This window comes from Anneissia japonica, unplaced genomic scaffold, assembly GCF_011630105.1.
Source record: "Anneissia japonica isolate Jap-2015-1 unplaced genomic scaffold, ASM1163010v1 scaffold288220_len29539_cov128, whole genome shotgun sequence".
NCBI classification, from domain to species: domain Eukaryota; kingdom Metazoa; phylum Echinodermata; class Crinoidea; order Comatulida; family Comatulidae; genus Anneissia; species Anneissia japonica.
The window spans coordinates 871-26,066 of NW_022717529.1; the positions used below are offsets into that span (position 1 = coordinate 871).

General features: G+C 32.4%; 1 protein-coding gene across 15 annotated transcripts in view; it reads right to left on the reverse strand.

The window, feature by feature from the left end:
• Positions 1 to 1,371: 1,371 nt before the first annotated feature.
• LOC117110342 overlaps positions 1,372 to 25,196 on the reverse strand; it is a 25,470-nt gene continuing 1,645 nt past the window's right edge. The window contains exons 2-13 of one of the 15 annotated variants that reach the window (XM_033253026.1): positions 23,380 to 23,450; positions 21,965 to 22,495; positions 19,459 to 19,503; positions 19,037 to 19,075; positions 16,054 to 16,098; positions 10,544 to 10,588; positions 8,506 to 8,550; positions 6,978 to 7,022; positions 5,407 to 5,451; positions 4,907 to 4,951; positions 4,408 to 4,452; positions 1,374 to 1,893 (exon numbers count right to left, since the gene is read on the reverse strand). In XM_033253026.1, the coding sequence (XP_033108917.1) occupies positions 1,469 to 1,893; positions 4,408 to 4,452; positions 4,907 to 4,951; positions 5,407 to 5,451; positions 6,978 to 7,022; positions 8,506 to 8,550; positions 10,544 to 10,588; positions 16,054 to 16,098; positions 19,037 to 19,075; positions 19,459 to 19,503; positions 21,965 to 22,495; positions 23,380 to 23,386 (1,362 nt within the window). In that variant the 5' untranslated portion in view covers positions 23,387 to 23,450 and the 3' untranslated portion in view covers positions 1,374 to 1,468. Of the gene's footprint in view, positions 2,849 to 4,407; positions 4,453 to 4,906; positions 4,952 to 5,406; positions 5,452 to 6,977; positions 7,023 to 8,505; positions 8,551 to 10,543; positions 10,589 to 16,053; positions 16,099 to 19,036; positions 19,076 to 19,458; positions 19,504 to 21,964; positions 22,496 to 23,379; positions 23,490 to 25,196 lie in introns of those variants that run through there. The other 14 variants (XM_033253025.1, XM_033253027.1, XM_033253030.1 and 11 more) reach the window with 14 other exon arrangements.

The window sequence follows — 25,196 nt, forward strand, 5'->3', positions numbered from 1 at the left end:
TGATATACAAATATAAAACATAAATATCAATACACTACACGATCATCTTATCTACCCGAAAGAATAGATCGATGTCAGTGAAGATTGTGCTGTAGAGATTGGATGCCTGAACTGTGATTCAGCATACATCGGTGAAACTAGCAGGAAATTGAATTGAAGTCATCCTCTCATAGCAATGGTAATAATTTATTTCTTCAAATGTGTTCATTTAATTTCTTTAGTTCAAATTAAGGATTATAATAAATTTAGGAATATAAAACATTTTTTCAATTGTTTATTAGGGAAAATTCACACACAATGCAAATTTTCAGATTGATATCCTTACTGAACTGATACAAAAAATGGGATCAGTATATAAGAATATGAACGCTGGTGTTCAGCACATCGGAAACACGGTCCAAACTTTGGATGTAATGTGAATGCAGCTTTATCCTTATTGAATAAAATACTATCAATAACTTCATATGAGTGCTTTAAAAATGTTAAATTCCTTTGATTGGTTAATTTTTTAGAATACTATATAGGAGGCAAAAATAAAATTAAGTGAGTACTCAATAGAGTGCATACCAATGTCAGACCACTTTTTAAAAATATTTTTTTAACTGTCTGTAATAGAGTACTACAGTGTCACGTCACGATACCATGTGATACTACTCGTAGCTATCACTGCAAAATGCATTCAATCCGACAGCATTTTCGCCACTAACAAACCACTGATCCCAATTTCTAATGTAATTAAGATGTTGTATCTTACTTTTTCTTTGTAAATTTTAAATGATGATTAAATGTGTGTTCGATAACTAATATAATGCGAGCTTTTGTGTTTTAAGTACATTTTGTTGGTAAAATTTATGGTAAAATATTAGATTTTAAAATGCCTATTCCAGAAAGCCTATGCAGTGATTCAGGCGTAATGAACGGCAACCTACATCTGTTGACAAAAGAGAGCGCCACCTGGCGTCATGACGACACGACTGTGGTATTTTATACTCTGGTCTTGACCAAAATGTCTATAAATTACTTTAGGAGAGTGAAATGTTAAAAGCAGTTATCCAGGATGACACTTTCATTGAAGATTTATAGATCCAAGTTATAGATGTTCTTAAATGGCCGCCAAATACTGTAAACTTTAAATATACAGTGAGGCTTACTATCCCAACACAAGCGTACATTCGCTAAATGTTAAACTGAGAAACTAGCATAAGAACGTAGCAGCATATATTATATATATCTACGCAAGAACAGTATACTCTAAAATTAAGATGGTCAAATTAGGTCTGCAAGAGCTAAGACAAGACACATTCCATACGACTTATTATAATGAAAAATAAAATAGGTTACTTAGTTATATGAAATTAATTGCCACTATTGCCATTAATGTTTGTTCTGTCTTTGTGTTCACACACACACTCATTTGAACTAGTATACTTTAGCCACGCTTGTCATTCTAATAGAAAAATAATTTTAATCAAATTGGCTTAAATTCTTTGTTCTTACCCTTTTCTTTCAGAATACGGAGTGCAGCTTTGTATTCATTTTCATCAATGTATGTCATCCATTCATCCAAGAACTCCTGCTGATGTTTTTCTGGCACTAATATTCCTGTTAAATCCTTGATGAGCTTCCCACTAGAATGTATTTCCCATAGATTCAACAAAGCATTAGGATCATGTGTTGATAGATGAAACACAATACATCCTACTTCTACTTCGTCTAACTTTAAACCAAGACCTTTATAAAACTGGACAATGCTCCTTAGTCCAGCAAAACACTCTGGCAAATGAATACAACGTAGATGGCTTTTATGTTTATCAAATTCTTTTAACAAATTAAGAACATATTCTGGATGTGGTCGATAATCCTTCTTTTTGCGCTTAAGTGTACATTTCACACCTATAAATAGAAGATTAAACAAAAACTGAATCAGTCAAAGAACATAAAACAATCCTATAGACAATTGTGAGATTTTCTCATATATCAAGTTAAGAAATAGTTTATCTAGGTAACCAATCCCAGTCTGGGCAGTTGAGGCTATGTCAAATTCTGGCCGGCAGTCTGGAATCGGTCCGGCTAGTGATTGATGGGCTTGCCTTGCAAGGCCTCAGTATGATGCTAGAGGCCTTGTTTGACTGAGCCAGCTCGAGCGGATCAACCGATGCCAGAGTGTGGGGGGAAATAATAAAATATGAAAAGAAAAAATAGTATTCTATAAATCACAATTCTACATAATTTAAACACTAGTAAAGGCTTAAATGAGAATAATGATAACTAATAACTTGATCCATTTTTGTATTTTCCAATGAATAAAATTATAAGTTTTAGTCTAATAATCCTCAAAATTTGTTATGCTCTCTGCTATACTTCACTGCTAAGTCACTGCTGAGTACGTAAATAAAATTTGTCCAGACCCCCCCAAATCTTAAAATACATGCTGCCGCTCTCCTCCCACTTTAAAAAAATGCTGGATCAGCCCCTGAATTAGAACAATATACAATACTGGATGCAAGTTCAAATTGAAGATTTTCTGGGACTATTATTGCTCCAAAATCATTGATGAGTTCCCCACTTGAATGTATTTCCCATAAATTCATCAATGCATATGGATCATAAACATAAAGATGAAATACAATAGATCCTTCTGATATTCCATCTATAAATAACTTTAGACTTTTGAGGTAATCATAAATATGTTTAAATTTTGTAGAAAATGCTTTAAAATCCTTTGCTTTCAACATTTCAATATTTTCATGGAGTTCATTAACCATATCCAGGGGAGTCTTTTGACCTGGTTGGTATACTATTTCAGGATCAGGTTGATCTATTTGCTGGCGTTTCAATCCCAAAGTGACTATGAATAAATAATATAGAAAAAAATATGCTCAATATTTTGATGTAAATAAGCACATAAAATATCATTGTTCATTTACTGTTCAGTTCTGTCACAGTTTACAATAATAATAATAATTTTGGCTTATATAGCGCATTATGCTAAAGCTTCAATGTGCTTAACAATAAAAATTAAAATGCTAGGAAAAATTTAAGAAAAGTACACGTTAAAAAGGTGAGTTATTAAAGCTGCCTTAAAATCAAAAATGGAAGTTGCCTGTCAGATTGTAATAGGCAAAGCATTCTAATGAAAGACAGAAACCCAAGAAAAAGAACGATTGCTATAATGCTTTGTTGATGGGCGAATAATAGAACGTTTATTACATCTTATAATGACATTACAGAATAAAACATAAAATAAATATTAAGGAAACATGGTAAATAGAAGGTATCCAAAGCAAGCTTTGAACAAAATCACATAAAAAAGTATACATAAAAATAACTAATTCATTCAATCTCATGACAATAACTTATCTAGTAATAACTAGTATAGATTAATACCTTCTCAATTGATAATTAAACATGTCAGCGATTTATCTGTATATTATATTTTCAATTATTATTTTTTCTTTTTTTACTTTAATCTGCAAATAAAACAAATAATGAATTAGAGTTTATAATAGTACCCTTGGTATGGAGAAACACCTCAAGTGATAATTAAAGATGTTTTCGATACCAAGGGTAATATCATAACCTTTAATTCATTTATTTGTTTTTTTATATTATATTTTCAAATTATCTAAATTTGTTTTCTTGATTTATGATCTATCATAGATTAGCCGTAAGTCCTTTAATATTGTTTTTTCTCATGAAAGAAATTAAGTATGGGATGCCAATTAACTTTGGTATGGTGCACACCAAGTGCAATAAAAAAGTTTATGGTCTGGAACCCAGGATCTATTACTGTAATTTGCTATTAAAGGTTGATGTAATTTTCTTTTCAATGGGCATGATTCTTTTAGATGGCTTACCAGTCTCTGTACACAATTTTTGTTCTGAGATGTTAAATACTAGATTGATTAAATATTAAAATTTTAATGAGATAATTGCTTCATGTGTATTTCAGGCTAAATTAATTAAATAAACAGTTCAAAATTAGGTTAATTTAAGCCCATATTAAATGTATAATTTAAAATTTTATGAAGGAAAAGATATAGTTTTATCTTTCTAGGCCCCATCTTAATAGTCTCTGTATGAAGTGATCATAGGACATAATTTTTGAAGCCTAAGAATGCCATATAAAGTCTGTCTTAAACGTAATTTGGATGAATGCCATTTTAAATATGGAAATTAGGCGGATCTACCGAGTTCTCTTAATCAGTGAGTTAAAAATACCAAAAATCAGCTGGATCTTAGCTTCTAAGGCAAAATGCCAATTGCATCATAATTTTCTTTGGTTCAGGAACCAGATAAAAGACTTTATTTCATCTGCTCAAGTTGCTAATTATACAATAATAATTGTTGTGGAAAGCCCTTATTTTTTAAATGTATGATTTACAGGAAAACCATGTATTACTATACCTTTACCAGGTCTTTGTCCATGTGTGTGAAGTGCACTTTGAAAGCCTGTTATAAAAGTTACAGAGGTTTAGCATTTATAATACAGTGAAATCATTTTAAATGGTAATCATGACATGGTATATAAATAGATGCATACAAGTTTGGTAATAATGGTGTGATTTAAGTAAGCCTTGGATGAAAGGTACTAACATTGTTGCAAACTTCTGCTAATCCATTTTTGGACCAGAATAACTGAATGTACCACAGGTTTAGCAAGAATAAAATGAAATAGGCTGTCCAAAATATCCTTTTAGAATACAGAAATTTGAATCTATAGATTCAAATTCTCTGCTACGTCACTGCTGAATACGTAAATAAAATTTGTCCAGAACCCCCCTCCAAATTTTAAAACACACGCAGCTGCCCTCCTCCCACTTTAAAAAACACTGGATCCGCCCCTGAATTAGACCAATATACTATAGTGGATGCAAGTTCAAATTTAATAGAAAACAATCTCTACCTTTACGACGTTTCTTTCCGACATGTGAAGATGCAGCTTGAGAGACTGTAATGAAAATACAAAAGCTGAGCCTAGTAATACACTTGAATATTTTTCAATAGTAAATTACACTGACAGGGGTGTCATTTTGAAACAAAATAATATTGTAAAGAATTTGCTGAAAGTAGACAGGCCCAACTAGGCTAGGCCGAGCTTAGTAGGCCAAGCTGTCCAAGCCGTCACGGTAAAAGTGGCAGTCCTAAATAATTGTTGGCCGTCGGACAGCTCGCTGGCTAAGCCCTTGATGTACAGTGAAATATATGCAAACTTTTTGAATATTATAATACATTGAGATACATACTGGTAGTGACTGTATCTTTTGTAGAAAAGTAACAAATTTAACAATCTGCAAATACAGTACCTCTGTTTATTGGATACATGTAAAATTTTGTCAAAATTTAGATTAATATTCAATACTAAAACTGATTCAATTACTAAATAAAAACAATGTTTTGCTTTACCTTTATGAGGTTTCTTACTTGTGTATGAAGATGCACTTTGAGAGACTGTAAGTAAAATTAATTAATTGCGTTTAATATAATTTAGATTAGATTTCAGAAAATACAAATTTTAATATTTACCCACATGAAGTCAAAAAGTAATTGTAGGCTAACAGGATGAAAACAATTTTTTACGTAAAACCCATACTGCCACAAGCCGAAGCAATCTTGATTACGCAGCGTGTATCGCGGCAACCATGCAGCTATTTTTTTGTTGTATATTTATAAGTTTTTCTATTCGACTGGTTGTCTTCGTTAAGTAGGATTTTACCACTTCGTAGGTGGGCGTGGTTTAACTAAGAACGACCAGTGGCAGACCTTTGTTAGAATATTGCTCATGTTTGCACAGTTCTATCACTAAACACCAATGTCTGAAAATTGAACATGTCCAAAAAAGGGCCTGTCAAATTTTTCTAGGTCAATGTTACCATTCTTATAGTAGATCTCTACTGGCTCATATTTTTAACACCTTCGAATCAAGAAGAGAAGTATTACTACTGAAATATGATTTAAAAATTTTGAAACCACATAGGCATAGGTATATACTACCCCCAAATGTTACTTGTACTAGAACCTTAAGGAAAAGCAATACCTCGTTACTTATTGAGCCAAGATGTCCCACAGGGAGACTACAAAAATTAACAATACCTAGTACTTAGCATAACTCACCTTTTGAATACCAGCTTTCAGAGTGGACAAAACTAAATTGTTCCTCCCTCTTGTATTTTGGTTAAATTGTTTATTCTTTTATTTCTTTTTTAGTTTAATAGGTTTTTTTGTGTGTGCATTTAAATGATAAAATTTTAAAATATGTTTTTAATTCCTACTGTAAAAACCTAATTATTTGTAAAATTAAAATAATAATTAATCGATAACTGCGATATTCCGACAATTTAAATAAATTAATAAAAGTGATAATGTATAAGAATACCAATAAGGAGAAATGTGCAATATATTACTATGCAACCATAATTTAAACACTAGTAAAGTCTTAAATGAGAATAATGATAAATAATAATTTGATCTATTTTTGTATTTTCCAATGAATAAAATTATAAATTTATAAGTTTTAGTCTAATAACCCTTAAATTTATTTATGCTCTCCCTCTTTCTAAAACAGGGACATTTGGTACTATTATGCAGATTTTACATTATAAGTTGGTGTTCCATAGAGCGAGGTGTGGAGAGACACCTTGCCTACCTCCAGCTCTCCCTCTACCTGGAAACAAATCTGTATCTACCCATTGTCTAGTGCTATGGGACGTATGCTACGACAAATGATATTACTGAGGTGTAATGCCTCACAACTCCCACCCCCACCCCTTTAGAAACTTACTTCCATTTCTTCTCTGCTACATCACTGCTGAGTATGTAAATAAAATTTGTCCATAACACCCCCCCCCCACCTCCAAATTTCAAAACACATGCTGCCACCCTCCTCCCAGTTTTAAAAAAATGCTGATTCAGCCTCTGAATTAGACCAATATACAATACTGAATGTAAGTTCAAATTTAATAGAAAACAATCTCTACCTTTACGACGTTTCTTTCTGGTGTGTGAAGATGCAACTTGAGAGACTGTAATGAAAATTACAGAAGCTGATCCTAGTAATACACTTATATATTTTTTAGTAGTAAAATACACTGACAGGGGTGTCATTTTGAAATAAAATAATATTGTAAAGAATTTACTATTTGATACATTGTAACTCTAGAGCAATAGAAGTCACAAAAATATTCATGAAAAAGAATTAGAATTCTCATGGGGAAAATACAAGTGAATGAAACAGGATGAATGTATACATTTAATAATTTTTGTTTACTTATTTTATTTTATTATTTGTTACCCCAGGGCCCTCCCGTGCCCGGACTCCAGGGCATTCTCCCTGGTTACCCAGCTTAGGTCCAGAAGAATGCTGTTTATAATGCAATTTTGGTGGTAAAAGCTAGTCTTAGGAGGGAATTTCCCCATGTTTTAGGCTTCATACACAGTACAGCATGTCATTGTATTCTATCAAGTGTGGTCATTCAAAAATGATGTGAGTGGAGTGAAAAGAATACAAATATTTCCAGCTCATTACTTACATTGAAAAGTTAACACAATGAGTAATAAAGTTATTAAATTTATTAATATTTATTTTAAAACAGCAAAATTATATTACGAAAGTCAAACCAAGTCAAACCTGCTCCGAGGTTCAATTTTGAGTTGTAACTGTTTACACAAGAATATGTGCAAACCAATTTGGGGATTTCCCATGTGCGTTGATTTGTCCAGCAGTCGGGGATCTGTGTTGTTCAATAATGGCTTTTAAAAGAATAGGAAAGGCGGGTGTGGAAACGAACAGATGTACGGATGAATGAATGAATGAATTAATTAACTTGTTTGCCCAGCAGTACCCCAACCAGGAGTTTTTCACAGTGCTTAAGAGCCCACCTTTTTGTTCAAATGTGAAAAAAAATTATAATAAATTAATGGAAATAAATGACAAAATAAGTTACTTTAGAAGTTAACAAGCAATTTAATTGTGTAGTCATAGTCATCGATATGATCTGTCTGTAGTTTCATGCCTTGCATAAAATTTAGTGGGTGTGATATTTCTATTCAGCACCCTGCTTTTCAAAATCCTGGAGACGTCACTGCAGATTAACTACTTACTCTACAATAAAATCTTTGTACAAATAACAATAACATAATAATATAACAAGACACAAATGTAAGCATTATCTTTCCACTTGCTTGTCCTGAGTTTGAAGAATGTCTGAAGTCATAATAAAATACAATACAATATTTAATATCAACTATTCTAAATCTTGCAAACAGAAAAAACAATTACACAAAAGCAACATTATACAAGCTTTCAAGATGAAAATATTTTATGTTGATGTAAATGTTTCACTATAAAAACACTTCAGATATCTGTACAAAGTACAGTATTCTGAATTGAAAAGGAATTTTTTTGTATCTTGAACAATCCCATTGTCAACCATGAATAATAATGGCAGTCGCCACAGTAATGGTAGTAGCATTAAAAGAAAACAACAATGAAAAATCAAATATTACCTTCACTAAATCTATGTCCTGAGATTGAAGGTGCATTTGGAATGTGTATATGAAAGTCAATTAAAAATAAAATATTAAATATTTTTGAAAATTAAACATGAAATAAGAGTTGAGGCCTATGTTGATGCCAGAGGGGGAAGGTCTGATTATATTATTCATTATTCAGGTCTCCCTCCAATTAAAGACCATCTCCAAATAAAGACCACTTTTCTGTGGTCCCAAATTATTTTTATTATTCTAATTAGAGACCAGAGCTGCTAAAAATCATGGAAACCCATCCCCAAAAGTGGTCTTTAATTGGAAGGAGACCTGTGGTATGAATTTCTGAAACAGAAAGCTTTAGTTAGTGGTTCAAATGCTCATGCTTAATAACAGTGACCATGTACTATAAGTAACCCATGCTCTAATTGTAACAACTAAAGAAATGAATAGTAATCCAGGTTTTCATGGTTTTGGTTTAAATACCTCCATGGTTTAATTAAGTATTTTCATAACATTTCAGTTTTCTACAAGAAAGTGAATAGAACATCCAACTGGAATAACACAGGACAAAAATCAAGCTAAAATACAGTGTATGACCATAAAGAAACATGGATATTATGTTCCAATGCTAGCTTTTTACTATCATTTTGTAGACATTCAAATACAACAGAATCTGTACCAAAATATTCTGAATTGTAAAGGGAATTTGTTCACACCATATTCTGCACCATCCAACAGTGTCAATTGTGAATAAATGACCACAATAACCATAACAGCAATAGAACTAGTAACAACAACAGTAATAATAATAATAATAATAATAATAATAATAATAATAATAATAATAATAATAATAATAGAAATTATAATGACAGTGTAATTCAGTACCAGCAGTAGAAGTAGTAGTAGCAAAATCGTAATGATGTAAATTAAATTCATCTGGTTTTAATGTATTGTATTAAAGTACAATTGGTTTACAACGCAATGGCATTACCAATGGGTGTTTTCATGGTGCCCAAGTACCCACCTTTTTATTCAAATGTGAAAAAGATAATAGTCAATTAATAGAAATACATGGCAAGGTAAGTTACTTTAGACGTTAACAACCAACTAAATTGTGTATTCATAGTCATCGAATGCTCTACCCCTAGTTTTGCACCCATAAAGTTCAATGGTTGTACTAAATTGTATTTAGAACCCTGTTTTCAAAATCTTGTTACGCCACTGCCTATGTTACCGTACTGTACAATACAGTTTTTGTACAAATATTAATAACAGCCACAAAAATAACAGACTGGATACCCAGAGAAAGTAAAAGAAGGAGAGGAAGACACAAACAGATGTAGAAAGATGACTTGAAAACATAGAGGAAATATTGGTTTAAAGAAACAGACAGAATGAGGTGGAAGAGTTTAGAGGAGGGGCATGTTCAACAGTGGACTTAAGAACCATGAAGTAAGTAATAAAATAAGACACAAATGTATTAGCCTTATCTTAGCACTTGCTTCTCCTGAGTTTGATGGCGGCTTTGGAATGTCTGAAATATTATTCAATAATTGATTACCAGTCTGTTAAAATAATATATTTATTATTTACCATAACTAACAATTGAACATTTTTACAACGATAAACAACTTGACATGTTTAGACATGGAAGACCTAAACAGTATTGTAAATGCCCAACTTATACGTGATTACTGTATTTTAATACAAATGTAAGCCATATATAACTAAATACAATATTCAACTACTCTAAATCATTTCAAACAAGAAGGAAAAATTACTCAAAGTAGCATTTTACAGTACAAGTAATCTGGATTGGGAAAGCTGATGGCTTCTTAAAATTATTGTTTCACTCTAATAAGAGCACTTTAAATATCTGGAAAATAGTCTGAATTGAAAGGGAATTTTTTCACACCCTATATTAAAGCATCCACAGTGTCAATGACAGTGGTAGTAGCAGCAGTAGTAGTAGATAAAGTCACAGTAGACACAGTAACAAATAACAGGATAATATTATTATTAAAGACACCAATGTAAACATTATTTATCTTACCACTTGCTTGTCCTGGGTTTAAAGATGGCTTTGGAGTTTGAATGTCTGAAACAAAATTAAACAATTAATTACTGGTACAACAAATATCAATTTATTTATTATTTACCATAATAAATAATTTAACTCATAAACTGGTTGTACATTTTTGAGATATTAAGACATGGAAAGCATTTGGAGATGGTAAGACAAGGAAAAGCCATATAAATGCTATTTTATATGATCACTGTGTTTGATATACAAATAGAAATCATAAAACACAGATAAATATCAATAAACTACAAGATCACGTTATCCATCCTACAGAACAAATCGATGCCAGTGAAGAGTGTGATGTAGTTTATGAGATAATTGGATGCCTGAACTGTGATTCAGTCTACATCGGTGAAACTGGCAGGAAATTGGTGAAACTGGCAGGAAATTGAAGACCTGATTGGAAGAACATAAAAAAGATGTCACCAATAACACAACAGGTGTGTGCACTAGAGCATCCAGAAACACTGCAAATGAGCTCATTCACAAATCAGCTACAGTATAACCAGTCACATGGTTAAATACAACCACAGGGGTACCAAGCTAGAAAAAATCCCTTCCATGAGATCTGGTTAAATGAACTTTCTTAACATAATTTTATTTTGCTGTGCATGGTAATACCAATCAGCACTGACGTCCAGGAGATAATTTATAATAAATAGTAAAACATGCAAATATATTAGGAATTTGCGGGAGACTGGTTATTTTCCGAGAGATTCTTCCTTGCGGAAGTGCGGGAGGCCATCCCAATTTCCATGAGACTCTATAAACATACTACCGACTAAAAAAATGCAAAACTCATACAAACAGAATCCATCTAGCAAAACATGAAAAGAGACAATGGATTGTACCCGTTTTTACATGTACAGTATGGCCTAATCCAAACTCCTGAAAAAACCAGACAACTGGCAGAGGGTGCTATTCAAGCCTCAAGCCATGAATTTATTTTGCTGTGAATGGTGATACCAATCAGCACTGACTTCTGTAAGACAATTGATGATAAATAGTAAAACATTCAATAATATTATGAATTTGCAGGTTATTTTCTGAGCGATTCTTGCTTGCGGAAGTGTGGAAGGCCATCCTGATTTATTTGAGACTCTATAACCATACTTCACTACCATCCGAAAAAATGCAAAACCCAATAATAGAGGAGACTATCAGACCATGGAGGAAAAAGTTTAGGTTTTAGCAATATTAGGATTGAAATTGACTATTATCATTCAATGATATACAAAAACACCACTGAATGCAGCAACAAGGAAGAATAACTTTCTAACATTAAATTAGTCAGCAATTCAATACCAAGTTCCATAAAGATGAACTTTCTGACCTGAAATAATTGATTGTCCAAGATAATGACGACAATGTTGGTTAACAATGCTATTGCTATATAAAACCAACAACACCTACCTTATGAAACATTTTTTACAATTATTAGTATATTGCAAACACACTAAATGTGGGTAGCTATTATCTTTAAATATTATGCTTAATAATAATAGTGACCAAGTACTTTATTAGTACTAACGCATGCTCTAATTGTAACATACTGTAAACTAAAATCCAGCAAATAAATAGTAACACAAGGTTCAATTCAGAAGTTTGGATTTAAATTTTAATTTTTATAGTGTTTCAATTTTCTTCAATAAATAATCAATTGCAAACAGAACAACATCCAACTGTGGTTGGTTTGACCATAAAGAAAACACATTTTTTATGTTCCATTATAATGCTAGCTTATCAGTATTTTGTGCAGACATTCCAATTGTATAGCATCTGTACTAAAATATTATAAATTAAAAAGGGAACTTTATTTTTCACTATCACACAGTGTCAATTGTAAATGTAAACAACGAAATTACAGAACTAATGACAAAAAAATCAGTCAGCAATAATAATAATATGGTGATTGTAATAATTCATAATGACAATCTGGTAATACCAGCAATAGAAGTAGTAATAGTAGCACAATTATACCCTATTCAGACTACACTCTGTTGCGATCGGTTGCGATGTAATCGGTGGTAATCCAAAACTGATTACTCCCGATCGCAATCAACGAACGCATTCAGACCAACACAAACAAACTTTACATTCTAGGGCCTAGGCCTCCGGCTGTCTCTTATACACATCTAGATGTGTATAAGAGACAGGCTGAACAGTCGTTGTGATTCGTTGCGATCGGATTCCGTGGTAATCGGGAGTAATAAAGATTGTAGCACCCAATCGCAACGGGTAACAATTGCGATATCGATTACATATCGACTACTATTGGTGAGCTTTCAGACACCATTTTACTTTGCGATTGGGTGTCGCAATTGCTACAACCGATCGCAATGCGATGCTAGTCTGAATGGGGTATTTGTCTTAAAGTAGTTAAAAAAATTCATGTGGTTTAATTTTTAGAAGTATAGTTGCTAAGAGTGTTGTTCTGCCCTAATGGTGCCACTACCGGGTACTTAAATAAAGAAGTTGTAATAACAATAACATAAGGCCAAGAAAAAAAATTGTTTGTTTTGCCCTAATCCACCCGCCCTTAACTCACTGAAAAAATAGGGGTGGAAAAACCAAAAAAGTTGTCCATTATGTATCGGGATGCTCTAAACAAATATAATAATTTCATTTTAAATATCTTTTGCAATGTAAAATATTTATAACTTTAGAATGACAGGATTAGAAAATCATACAGACTTAATGGATTCAGCAAAATATTGAAACCATTTATTTGCAAAAATAAAAATAAATTTGAAAAAATAATACCTTTGATATAATACTGATAATATTTATGTCTCAAGTTCTATTCATGTGTAAATCTGATATAAATTTCACAGTTAACAAGAATTTATACCAATATGATATATATTTTTAGCATGTTATTGATGCTATATTTCTCTGTTACAGTATTATTTTCAGGCAAGTATTTTTCTTTTAATTTAATTTCTTGTTATATCAATTTGTTTAGTCTACTTTACTGCAAAAAGGCTACTGTGAAAATCACTCTATCCTATAGCGTTTCTTCAAAAACATTGACTGATTTTACTACAAAAAACTCAAAACTTAAAGGTCGGATATACTGTATTAGGTTGAAACGGTTTATAGGATGTTAGAAATATAGCTATTGCAAACAATTTACAAAATATTTGTTTTTCAAATATTTGGCCCCCTTCACTTTTGGGCTGAATTACGAAAATATAGGCAATATTAGTGTGTTTTCAGCGGGATTTGAGCTGGCTTATGAGGAGTTGTTCCTTTACCAAGTCTTAACTTTGTCTATACTAATCAGATCGCTTAGGTTGACGTGGCAACAGAAAACAAATTTTCTTGTGATCAGTTACAGTATATATCAGAATTAATGTAATTGGAATAAAATTTTCTTCCAATATTTTTAAGTTTTATCAAAGGCATTCAAGAATAAAAATTGCCCGGGCTCACAGCAGGCCACAGGAATTGGCATGTTCCATTTTCTGAAATGAGGAATGTTATCAGCTGTATCAAAGACTTTTAAAAAATTAGCTTGACAGTGGACACATCTTATTTCTACCGTGTTATGCATAAATTGGGAGTGTATGTTTTAATAATATTTCGCTAATGATTGATCGTTTAAAAAGTTAATTTTTATATACCCTTTCCAGATAATGAAATCGTCCACACTGCACCGTGCAGCATGCTCAATCTGTTCATTTTTGGTTTTCTTACACGTGCACAGAATTAATTATTAAAAATGTTTTGTTATGTAGTCAAAACAAGCCAAACAAATTAATATATTTGATCTCTATTTATACTGTACACATATACTTTAAAAAAATTCAATAATGTGCTTAAAGGGATTTTGTCTCATTAGATCAGTAAAGTTAAAAATGGGTTCACAGTATCATTCTAGTTGTGTATTGAAGCATTGAAGCATATAACGAGAATGTGGATGGTTAGTTTCAAGTTTTCAACCTTGAGGTTGTAGGGTCAAGCCTTCCACTGTGAATTTCAATTGCTTGTACTTTAGGGCCTAAAGGAATGGTACAGTAGGAGAATAATCCATAACTCACATCATTGTGCTGAGCTGCGTGTGGGTCTACACTGCACAGCTCTCCCCATTAACAACACTTATTACTGTTGCAAAGTATGCTACAGTACAGTAAGTTCAATAGGCATTTACAAATGAAAAGGAAGCACATGGAGAGCATGATAAAATGCATTTTGCAAATCTACCACTAGTATAATCATCATAATATGATCTCTTTTTACCAAATCATTATAAACCAAAAAACAGCGGCTCAAAGCACACAAGAAGCAAAACACTAGGACACATTTAACAGTAGACAACATCATAAAAGGACATTCTTGAATTTGTCTGTTCTACAACATACTTCACATTCAAGGAACAGATTTAGCAACAAATTTTTAAAATTAGCCAAGGGATCTCAGTTCATTTGGGAGTATCTTTGGTTTTTTTTTTAAGCTTTTCTATTTTCCTTTTATTTGTATATTTATATAAGTTAAGTAGTTTTTATTTAGTTATTTATTTTATAATTAAGTTTTCATGGTACGTAAAAGGTACATATACGGCCTTGTGGAAGAGCACCAACTTGGTGAATGAGCTTCTCTTGTAAAATGAAAGATTTTATTATTATTATTATAATATTATTATTATAGACAGGCCTAGAAAAAATATTTTTGTGCCTCCAACTATGAAAGTTATCTTGATCAAATTCCTGCAGCACCAAATGCTATCTTTACACCATTATAGCTACATTTCGTGGTTTGGAGCAAGCATAAATATCAAATTTAATTACCGGTATGCATTAAATTGTGAAAAACAAAATTAAAATATTTTTTTTCTAAAATGCCTCTGGGGTAATGGTCAATGCCTCCGACCGCCGGCCGCACACTTTTTCCAGCCCTGATTATAGACCCAGTGATACAGAATGAGCACTAAACTCTGGATAGCTACCCACAGAATGGCCTAAAACTTACTTGTAAAATCTAGGTACTAGTATTTTATACTCAAGACAGACTGTCAATTTTCTCCAATATACTGTAAATCCCATATTTGAAATTTCCTTAAACTTTCATGCATCATACATTTACAATATGCCTGCTTATGAAAACCACAATTTTAAACAAGTTTTTGGTCACAAACATGCATCTTTGAGGTCTAGTTAAATGACCTCCCAGAGTTTCATACATTTAAATCAACCCTTAAAAATGCTCTGGTTTTTATAATTGTCATTTCTTATTCTCATTGTAACAAAAACATATTATTTGAAACTATGAACATTGAATTAGCTAAGGTTTCAGACTGGTTTAAGTTAAACATGTTATCATTATACATTGATCAAAACAAACTTACTTGAGTTAGTGAAACCATTTTCAACTAAATTGTATATTGTAATTGATATTTATATACAGTACCACTTTTATCAGTTAACTTTGTAATGATAAAATATATTTAAAAAGAACAACAATGAAAAATCACATATTACCTTCACCAAATCTATTCCCTGAGTTTGAAGATGTATTTGGAATGTCTGTAAACAAAAGTCAATTGAGATTAAAATATTAAATATTCTTGAAAATTAAACATGAAATAAGACTTGAGGCCTGCGTTGATCCCAGTGAGAGACGAATTAGTCTCTGACTGTATAAATTTCTAACACAGAGAAAGCATGAGTGATTCAAATGCTTATATACTTTAACAAGTCTAAAAAAAAATAAAGAAATAAAGAGTAGCCCAGGGTTTCAGGGTGTTGGTTTGTGTTGGGGGGGGGGGTAGGTGAGCGAGGCGAGCCTTATTTGGCTGGGGGAGTCAGCTGCCTAGGGGTCACCCATGGGGTGCAGGGGAGAAGCCCCTGGAAGCAACGGATATTTGACAAATTTCTATAAGTTAATTAATAGGCATCAAGCTACCATAATATGTCTTGTATGTTTTTTAATGTCGAAATTAACTTCCAAACCCGAGAAATTTTGAATAAAACAACGAGAAACAAAGAGTAAGCAATGTACTTATTTTCAAATCCATTTTACTTTTATATTATTTTAAAAAAAACCCACCATATTACAGTACAATACTATCCTCCCATCATGGCAAAATCCAGGTTTTCATAATCCATGTGATTGTGAATTATTAACAACAAAATTACGAATAAGAATAATGTCTTACTGTAAATTGTAAGGCCACCAATTTGTGACATTATACTACGATAAATTAAGAAAACACAATGTCACCTGGAACGTCACAGTACAAGCTTTTAATTCAAAGTAAAGTTATAACTTTTTGAAATTTTGCCTGAAATCTGTAAACCACGAGGTTGCTTGAGGATATCCAAACGAGCATTTGTAATAGTAGAACATAAACCATTTTTAATTAGTCCCATTGAACAGGGGCGGATCCAGAATTTTTCAAACAGGGGAGGGGCATTTGAATTCTTTTTTTTTTATTTCAATACATAACATTTTTAAAAATTGTGTCAAAACGTTGTTTTAACACTTGATACTGTTCTGATGACTTACGTTCCAATAGATGTTTGAACGTAATTAATTCATTGTGAAGAATATCTGTTGTTTCAGGGGCTTAATTCAATGTGAAAAGTAATATATACGGTAGTCGGTTAACTTACAATAAAACAGCACGTAAATGTATGTTATTATATCATTATTATTATTATTATTATTATTGTTTTTGTTACTATTGTGATAAAAAGTTAAGACAAACAGTACACAAATAGGTCAGTGAAGGCGATATAGTTGCCAAACGAACAGACATGTAAATTCTTTTTTTTTAATTTTTTTAAAATTCCCCGACGAAATGTACTCGTCTTCCCCGACGAGGGGGGCATAGCCCCAGCCCCCCTCTGGCGCCACCACTGGGTAGTATTGAAATGGAGGTCACTCAAAAAGCTCCGCACATGCAGCTTGAGCCAAGAACAAAGCTGCTGCAGAGCGTAAAGAACGTATACGCGATGCCTTTGAAGTTTAATGTGTTCACCAATGCTCCTGCAGGCTTAGTTTACCAAAAAATTAAACATGGCAAAATGGAGAGCACTCTTTTTTCAATGTCAACAGTCAATCACTATGGATGCGCAATCATTTCTATCTTGAAGCTAATATACTTACCTTTCAAGAAATACCAAACATATTAATATTGTCTACAGCAAAAAAAAGTTTCGAATTTAATGAAACATTTACATGAGCTTTAAAAGTATGGTATATTTCAACTTCAATTTCCATAAATTGGATTGTCGTCGTCATCATAGCCGTACTGTTATTAGAGCATAGCTTCTCTCACAGCAACATTGTACAAATTTCTATTCTGCGCAATCCTTGTTGCCTTCTACATCGCACTCAATAATTCTAATTTCAACAGATATTAATTAAGAAATGATTGAGGATTATAATAAATTAATTCATTTTAGGGTTAACGACTGTTAACTATTCAAAAATTCAATGCAAAGTCAGATTAACATTCAGTTTTACGCTGCCTTAATTTTATAGCTGAACCAATCGATCTTTAAACAAAATTATAATGAAGACAGAAAAAATTGTAACAGAAATATTTTGCGGAATCTGTTCCAGAAACACACATAATAACATGCTAAAAGTAAAAAAAAAAAAAAAACTATCAGGGGAACATTGTTAATTTGAAATATATTTGATGAGTTAAAATCAAACGGTTTATCTCAAATCTGCTGTGTTAAAGCATAAAAAAGCATGTCGATGCCAAGTGATTGCTAATGAAAAAAATGTTAATAATATGATAATACGCCCATCAGTGATCCAAAGGCGGGGAACACATTGGTTTGTCGCATCAAAGTGATCTGTTGCCGAGTGATCTCCTCCTCAATAGTACCTCCATGGTTTAAATAAGTATTTTCATAACATTTCAGTTTTCTACAAGAAATAATCAGTGGTGAATAAAACATCAAACTGGAATGACACAGGACAAAATCAAGCTGTTGTTGATATAAAGAAATACAGGTGTATAACCATAAAAGCAGAGACATGAACATTATGTTCCATTATGAAATGCTATTTTTTTACTATTATTTTGTACACATCCAGATACAGCATCTGTACTAAAATATTCTGAATAGAAAATTCTGCACCATCCCACAGTGAATAAATGACCACAATAACAAAAACATGAATAGAACTACAGTTTCACAGTGTCTGAATACCCACCTTTTGTTCAAATGTAAAAAGCATTGTAAATTAATGGAAATAAATGGCAAAGTAAGTTTATTTAGACAGCAATGACCAATTAAATTGTGTAGTCATAGTTATCGTTAGGCTCCATCCCTGGTTTTGCACCTGGCGTAAAGTTCAGTGAATGTATTATTTCTATTCCACCATCCAGGTTTACAAAATCCTGGAGACGCCACTGCCAGATCAACTTCTGTACTGTCCTGTATAAAAAGTATTTTCACAAATAACTATAACAAAATAATATATTAAGACGCATTATCTTACCACTTGCTTGTCCTGAATTCGATGGTGACTTTGGAATGTCTGAAATGATTCAATAACTGATTACCAGTTCATTAAATTAAGTATATATTATTTAGCCCAATTAACAATTATATTTTTACAGTGATATGAAAGCAATTTGACATGTTTAGACATGGAAGACCTATACAGTACTGTAAGTGACCTTATTTGTGATTATATATTTACAAATATAAGTCATATAAAACTAAATACAATGTTAATTATCAACTACTTTAAATCAAATCTCTAAAGGCAAAGCAGCATTCTACAAGCTATCAAGATGGGGATAATTGATGCTTCTTAAATATTCAAAATTGAAAGGGAATTTTTTTTTAAAAATAAAACACAGTAACAAATAACATGATAATATTATAAGACACCACAATAAACATTATTTATCTTACTACTTGCTTGTCCTGGGTTTGAAGATGGATTTGGAGCTGGAATGTCTGAAAAAAAAAATCAACAATTAATTACTGGTACATTAAATATCAATTTATTTATTACTTACCATAACAAAATAATTAAACTCATAAATTGGTTGCACATTTATTGACAGGAAAGCATTTTGAGATATATATTGAGAAAGTAATTTAATGCTATTCTATATGATCATTGTGTTTGATATACAAATATAAATCATAAAACACAAATAAATATCAATAAACTACAAGATCACCTCATCCATCCTAAACATAAGATTGATGTCAGTGAAAATTGTGCTGTAGTTTAAGAGATTGGATACTGTGATTCAGTATACATCAGTGAAACTGCAGCAGGAAATTGAAGACCCGATTGGAAGTACGTAAAAAAGATGTCACCAATAACACAACAGGTGTGTGCACTAGAGCATCCAGAAACACTGAAACTGAGCTCATTCACAAATCAGCTGCAGTATAACCAATCACATGGTTAAATACAACCACAGGGGTACCAAGCTAGAAAAAGTCCCTTCCATGAGATCTGGTTAAATGAACTTTCTTAACATAAATTTATTTTGCTGTGCATGGTGATACCCATCAGCACTGATGTCCAGGAGACAATTTATAGTAAATAGTAACACATGCAAATATATTATGAATTTGCGGGAAACTGGTTATTTTCCAAGAGATTCTTCCTTTGCGGAAGTGCGGGAGGCTGTCCCAATTTCCGTGAGACTCTATAACCATTATACTAACGACTGAAAAAATGCAAAACCCATTCAAACAGAATCCATCTAGCAAAACATGAAAAGAGACAATGGATTGTACTCCTGCATGGCCTAATCCCAACTCCTGAAAAACCAGACAACTGGCAGAGGGCGCTATTCAAGCCTCAATAGGGCCACTAACAATATCTACCTCACAAATACTCTCATCACACAGGAAGAAAATAGCTAGTTTACCAGAACAGTATACTGTACTGACAATCAGCACACACCAACCAATATCTAAACTACTCATCCCACCACCCTCTCAAACACAAATTAATAAGACCAAACAGTGTGTGTGTGTGTGTGTATCATCGAACACTTCAAAGTGTTTGTGAGCTCTAAAAAAACAAATGTGTCAAAGCTCAATAATAATAACAAGAGCACTCAGTAGAAAGCATATCTCCGCCCACCGCAATACCCTTTCTATAAAATAATCCTCCCAAAAAATGTTCCTAATTTAGTTTAACCACTACCACTACCACAACAACTCACTTCACTCCATTCTTCTTCAAAAAGGCACAATAACTCGCCAATCTCTTACTTTATAAAGACACTAACATGAAAGTTTCACTTAGATTAGTTTTTGAGATATCTGATCTGCAACGTTTTGCTTTGAAGGGTCCATATCTATCGACACCAAAATATAATCACTTCATTTTTCGAACACCTTCCATTGTATCAGTTGTACACCTGCCAATTCCTTAAGTGCTCTGATTTAGCATACTAGCACTTTTTACTCTTTATAGCTGACAAACAAAATGCATGCAATGTATTGGTGTTGAAATGGAAATATTATGGAAATAGAAATATGGGGATTTGATTTTTAGTGTCACATGTTAAAATGTATGGTCCTCATTTGGTCACCAAAATTTAATCACCTCATCCTTGGGTTATACTGTACCTAACAAGCCCTGTAACTGGCATTTAAACCAGTGCAGCTGTTTTTTAGATATTTTGAACACAAGAAACATGCAGGACCATAAAAATTTAAATGACCTTAAAGTTCACTCCCGAATTTGAATCGCAACCAGCACTCGACAACTTCTTGATTGTAACTTGGTTAAACCTTCACAAAATTTTCATTCATACCAGTTGATTAGTTTTTGAGATATCATGTCCAGGACGTTTGCACTAAAATCCCTTTAAATGGGCCTCACATTAAAATGTTTCAAATTTTAATGTATTCTAATTTTACTTATTAGTTTTTTCATGTCTTGTGCTAATGCTTGATTAATGTTTTTAATTTCATTATTGTCAATATCATGAAATTCAGCCTTGCTGCAATTTTGATGCTAATCAAGAAACTGAACTGAAAATGTAGCTTAAAAGTACTTCTAATGTAAAAGCCTTAAATGTTTAATGCTTTTTTCAAATTTTAATATAAATAATTTTAATGTTAACACTTTTAATTTTTCAATGTCTTACCATTATGCAAAATTTGTTGTAAATATCACTGCAAGTTTTGATATTCTAATGAAGAATAAAAAAAAGAATTTCCTTGAAAATGCTAACCTTACTATTTTACTCGTACATGCAGTAATTTGAGGGGTACCAGTTTGTCTAATTCATGCCCTGACTGTGTCCCTTGATGATAATCTGAATCTACTGTAAATCAATTTGCATTGTTTTGTGGATTCTTTGTTTACTGTACGACTTTGCCCATCTCTGACATAATCACCAATTATTATGTTGATATAAAATAATAATTAAATTAATACCTTCTTTGAAAACTTCCACAGCCTGTTGGAGTTTCAGGGTATTCAATTTCTCAATGAAAGTGTCCATATTTCCTTCACAAATTATCCTGTTGTGCTCCAAATCCATAATCAAACTCCATGTGTCTGCATACTTCTTTGGTTTGTTATACAATCCACTGATCATTTTTATGTCGTCATCAATCAGTACCATTCCAAGCTTCATAATTTTTTGTCTGTGAGGTGTGAATTTTGAGGTCATTACATCTCTAACATTTGGGAATGATGGTAGCAGGTTATCTTTGATTTCCCTTTCCAAACCATATTGCTTTGTTATGTTTATGGTATCATAGAGAATACTGAGGTATGTTGAGTGCAGATCTCCAGAAGCAATCAGCAAATTCATTAAGTCTATCACCTTAGCAGCCTTATTCAACTCAAATTTGTTTTCAAAGAGATCTCTGTACAAAACTTTGAGCATACCGATCCATCCACGCTGGTCATACCAATTCGAAAAAAATGACAACAGCTGTCTGAAAGCATCATCCGTGATTTCTACAAAAATAAAAAAGTCTCATTATTAATGTAGCTGGAAAATACCCTTTATTTACATTAAATCAAAACTTAAATAAATTATTTTTAAATTTCATTATGATCAAACAAATAAGCATCATCATCTTCATCACTGTCAATTAAATTATCATTTGTCATCATCTTCATATCAGCATCATTTTCCTATTATTTACTGTAGGTTTTTTCTTAATAAAATTATTTTTTTATTCAAAATTATGAAATGACAACAATATATGTGTTCATGTTAGAAGGTTATTTATAGGTTACTGTATTTCTATGGTTACTAACATACTTTGGAATCAAGATTGTTATAATAAGGTGATACCAAAATATTTATTTTTACTGGTAACATTGCTTTTAAGATAAAATCTTGTATTTTAAAATTTAAAGCCCTAAAAGAATAATAAAAACATTTCTGGTAATGGTATTGATAAAGAAAGCATTTGATACTAAAAATACATGTTACATTTCATCTTTCATCTCATTATTTATTTGATCCATTAAACAGTTAAATAGCAATCTGAAAAATAAGTAGACCAGGACCAACCAAAGTGAACCCCATCATTTTAGCAATACTGGTGGGCCAATCCCAAATCAAGGTGGATTCTATAGAATTGTAGCATCAATATTGGTCCTGCCAGTTTGTCCTATACTTGAGGTAGCCTAATGGTAATCGAGTGAAAGAAAGCTTGAGTCCAAGATTTTTGGTTAAAAAAGCACAAATGATCAGTATGCCTAGAATTAGCATTTATGCTATCAAGGAATAACAAGAAAGTATTCCCTTCTCACATACAATGACAGAAATGATACATCACTGGGCATAATGTTCTTTGAGAGCAAGTTGAAAATTGTCTTGATTAGTTTACCTTCCATTTTGTCTTTATTGCCTTTAACCTTTCTATTTCATATTGATCTTCCTTTCTTCATCATAACATTTCTGAAAAAAAAAACAACTTAGATACTTCAGAGATTCCAGGCTGGGATAATACTTTATATCTACATATCTATTGTACATTTTCACAACCCATGTAGGGGGGAAGAGGGTGGGCACAGGGTGCATGAAACAAAATTAGGCCTATTATGGAAATATTTTGAAGGAAATTCATATTGTTAAATATATTAAGCAAGACAAATATAAAAAACACTGCTATATATAACCATGGACCTTAAAAAATTATAGGTCCTTGATAAAAACATGTAATTTATTCAATCATGGTGAATAACACTAACACGATGAAGACATGTTTACCATCTTTAATGACAGCCAAATACAGTGGCGGATTCTGAAAGTGTCATTTCCGGCTATATTGCAATAATCCTAAACTTTCTTACCAACAAAGTTGGGGCTGACGTGATGCCTATGCGCTCTCGTTCGGTAGTCCGCAGGGCCCAAACCCATAGGATCTTCGAGCCAGCACCCTGACCTAAAGGTTGATACAAACAGCATAATATGTCTAACATCAACTGTAGGACATATAAATTTTTGAGAAAAAAATGTCTGTGAGTGCTATTTGTGGACATCTAAAGTTGCCATAATCATTAATTTTGTGACCTCAGCCCCAACCATAGTGGGGCTAAAATGGTACAGACCCTCCATCTGTGAAAGTCCCTCCGGCCCCCTCTACATTTCGAATTCCTGGATTCGCCACTCATATATTATCATGTATTAGTCGTTAAAAACATGTAGAATAAAATGAAAAAATTATTAAAAACAAGCTCATCTAAAATCCTATAATGGAATTGACTACTGGGACCCAAAAAAGGATCCTAGTCTCAGAAAGTCATAGGGCCCCCACACGGGCGTTACGCCACTGGGGCTGAGCAAATCCCTATTCCAATGAAAACTAAATGTTCATTTTTGGTATTTCAACCTACTTAGTGGAACTAATTTACTGCCATGTGGGATGTATCCGCACCTACAATCTACGCCCATGTGCTGAGGCAGTATATATTATACTGTCCCAGGTTTGGCCCCAATCTATTTTAAAATTCTGAATCCAACATTAAGATATCCAAAGCTAAAACATAGATTACAAAATATTAACTCAAACTCTTTGTTCTAGACTCCATAAGATAATTTCAAGATTAATTAACAATGACCAAAAAGGGTACATAAAAGGTCGTTCTTCTGGAGAAAATGTTCGGTTTATTAATGATATCCTCTACTACACATTAGAAGAAGAAATAGAAGGGGCTGTTCTATCGCTTGATTTTCGAAAAGCATTTGACTCTGTCAGCAGAGATTTTATGTTTAGTGTCTTAAAAAAGTTTAATTTTGGTGAGGGTTTTTGCAACTGGATCAGAACAATTTACAATAAAACAGAGTGTGTAATTGTTAATAACGGATGGATTTCTGAAAGCTTTGAAATGAATAGTGGAATAAGGCAAGGTTGCCCCTTGTCTGCTTTGCTTTTTATTTTAGTTGTAGAATGTATGGCCTGTAACATAAGAGATGATTTAGAGTATAAAGGAATACCTCTTCTGTTCGGAACAAATATTGAAGAAGCTCGTATAGCACAACTCGCAGATGATACAGTTCTGTTTGTTGGAAATAGTAATAGTATTGAAAGGGGTTTATGCATTGTTGAAAACTTTGGTAAAGTTTCAGGCATGAGACTAAATAAAAGTAAAACAAATGCAATTTGGATTGGAAAATGGAGAAAAAGATCCGACAAGCCACGAG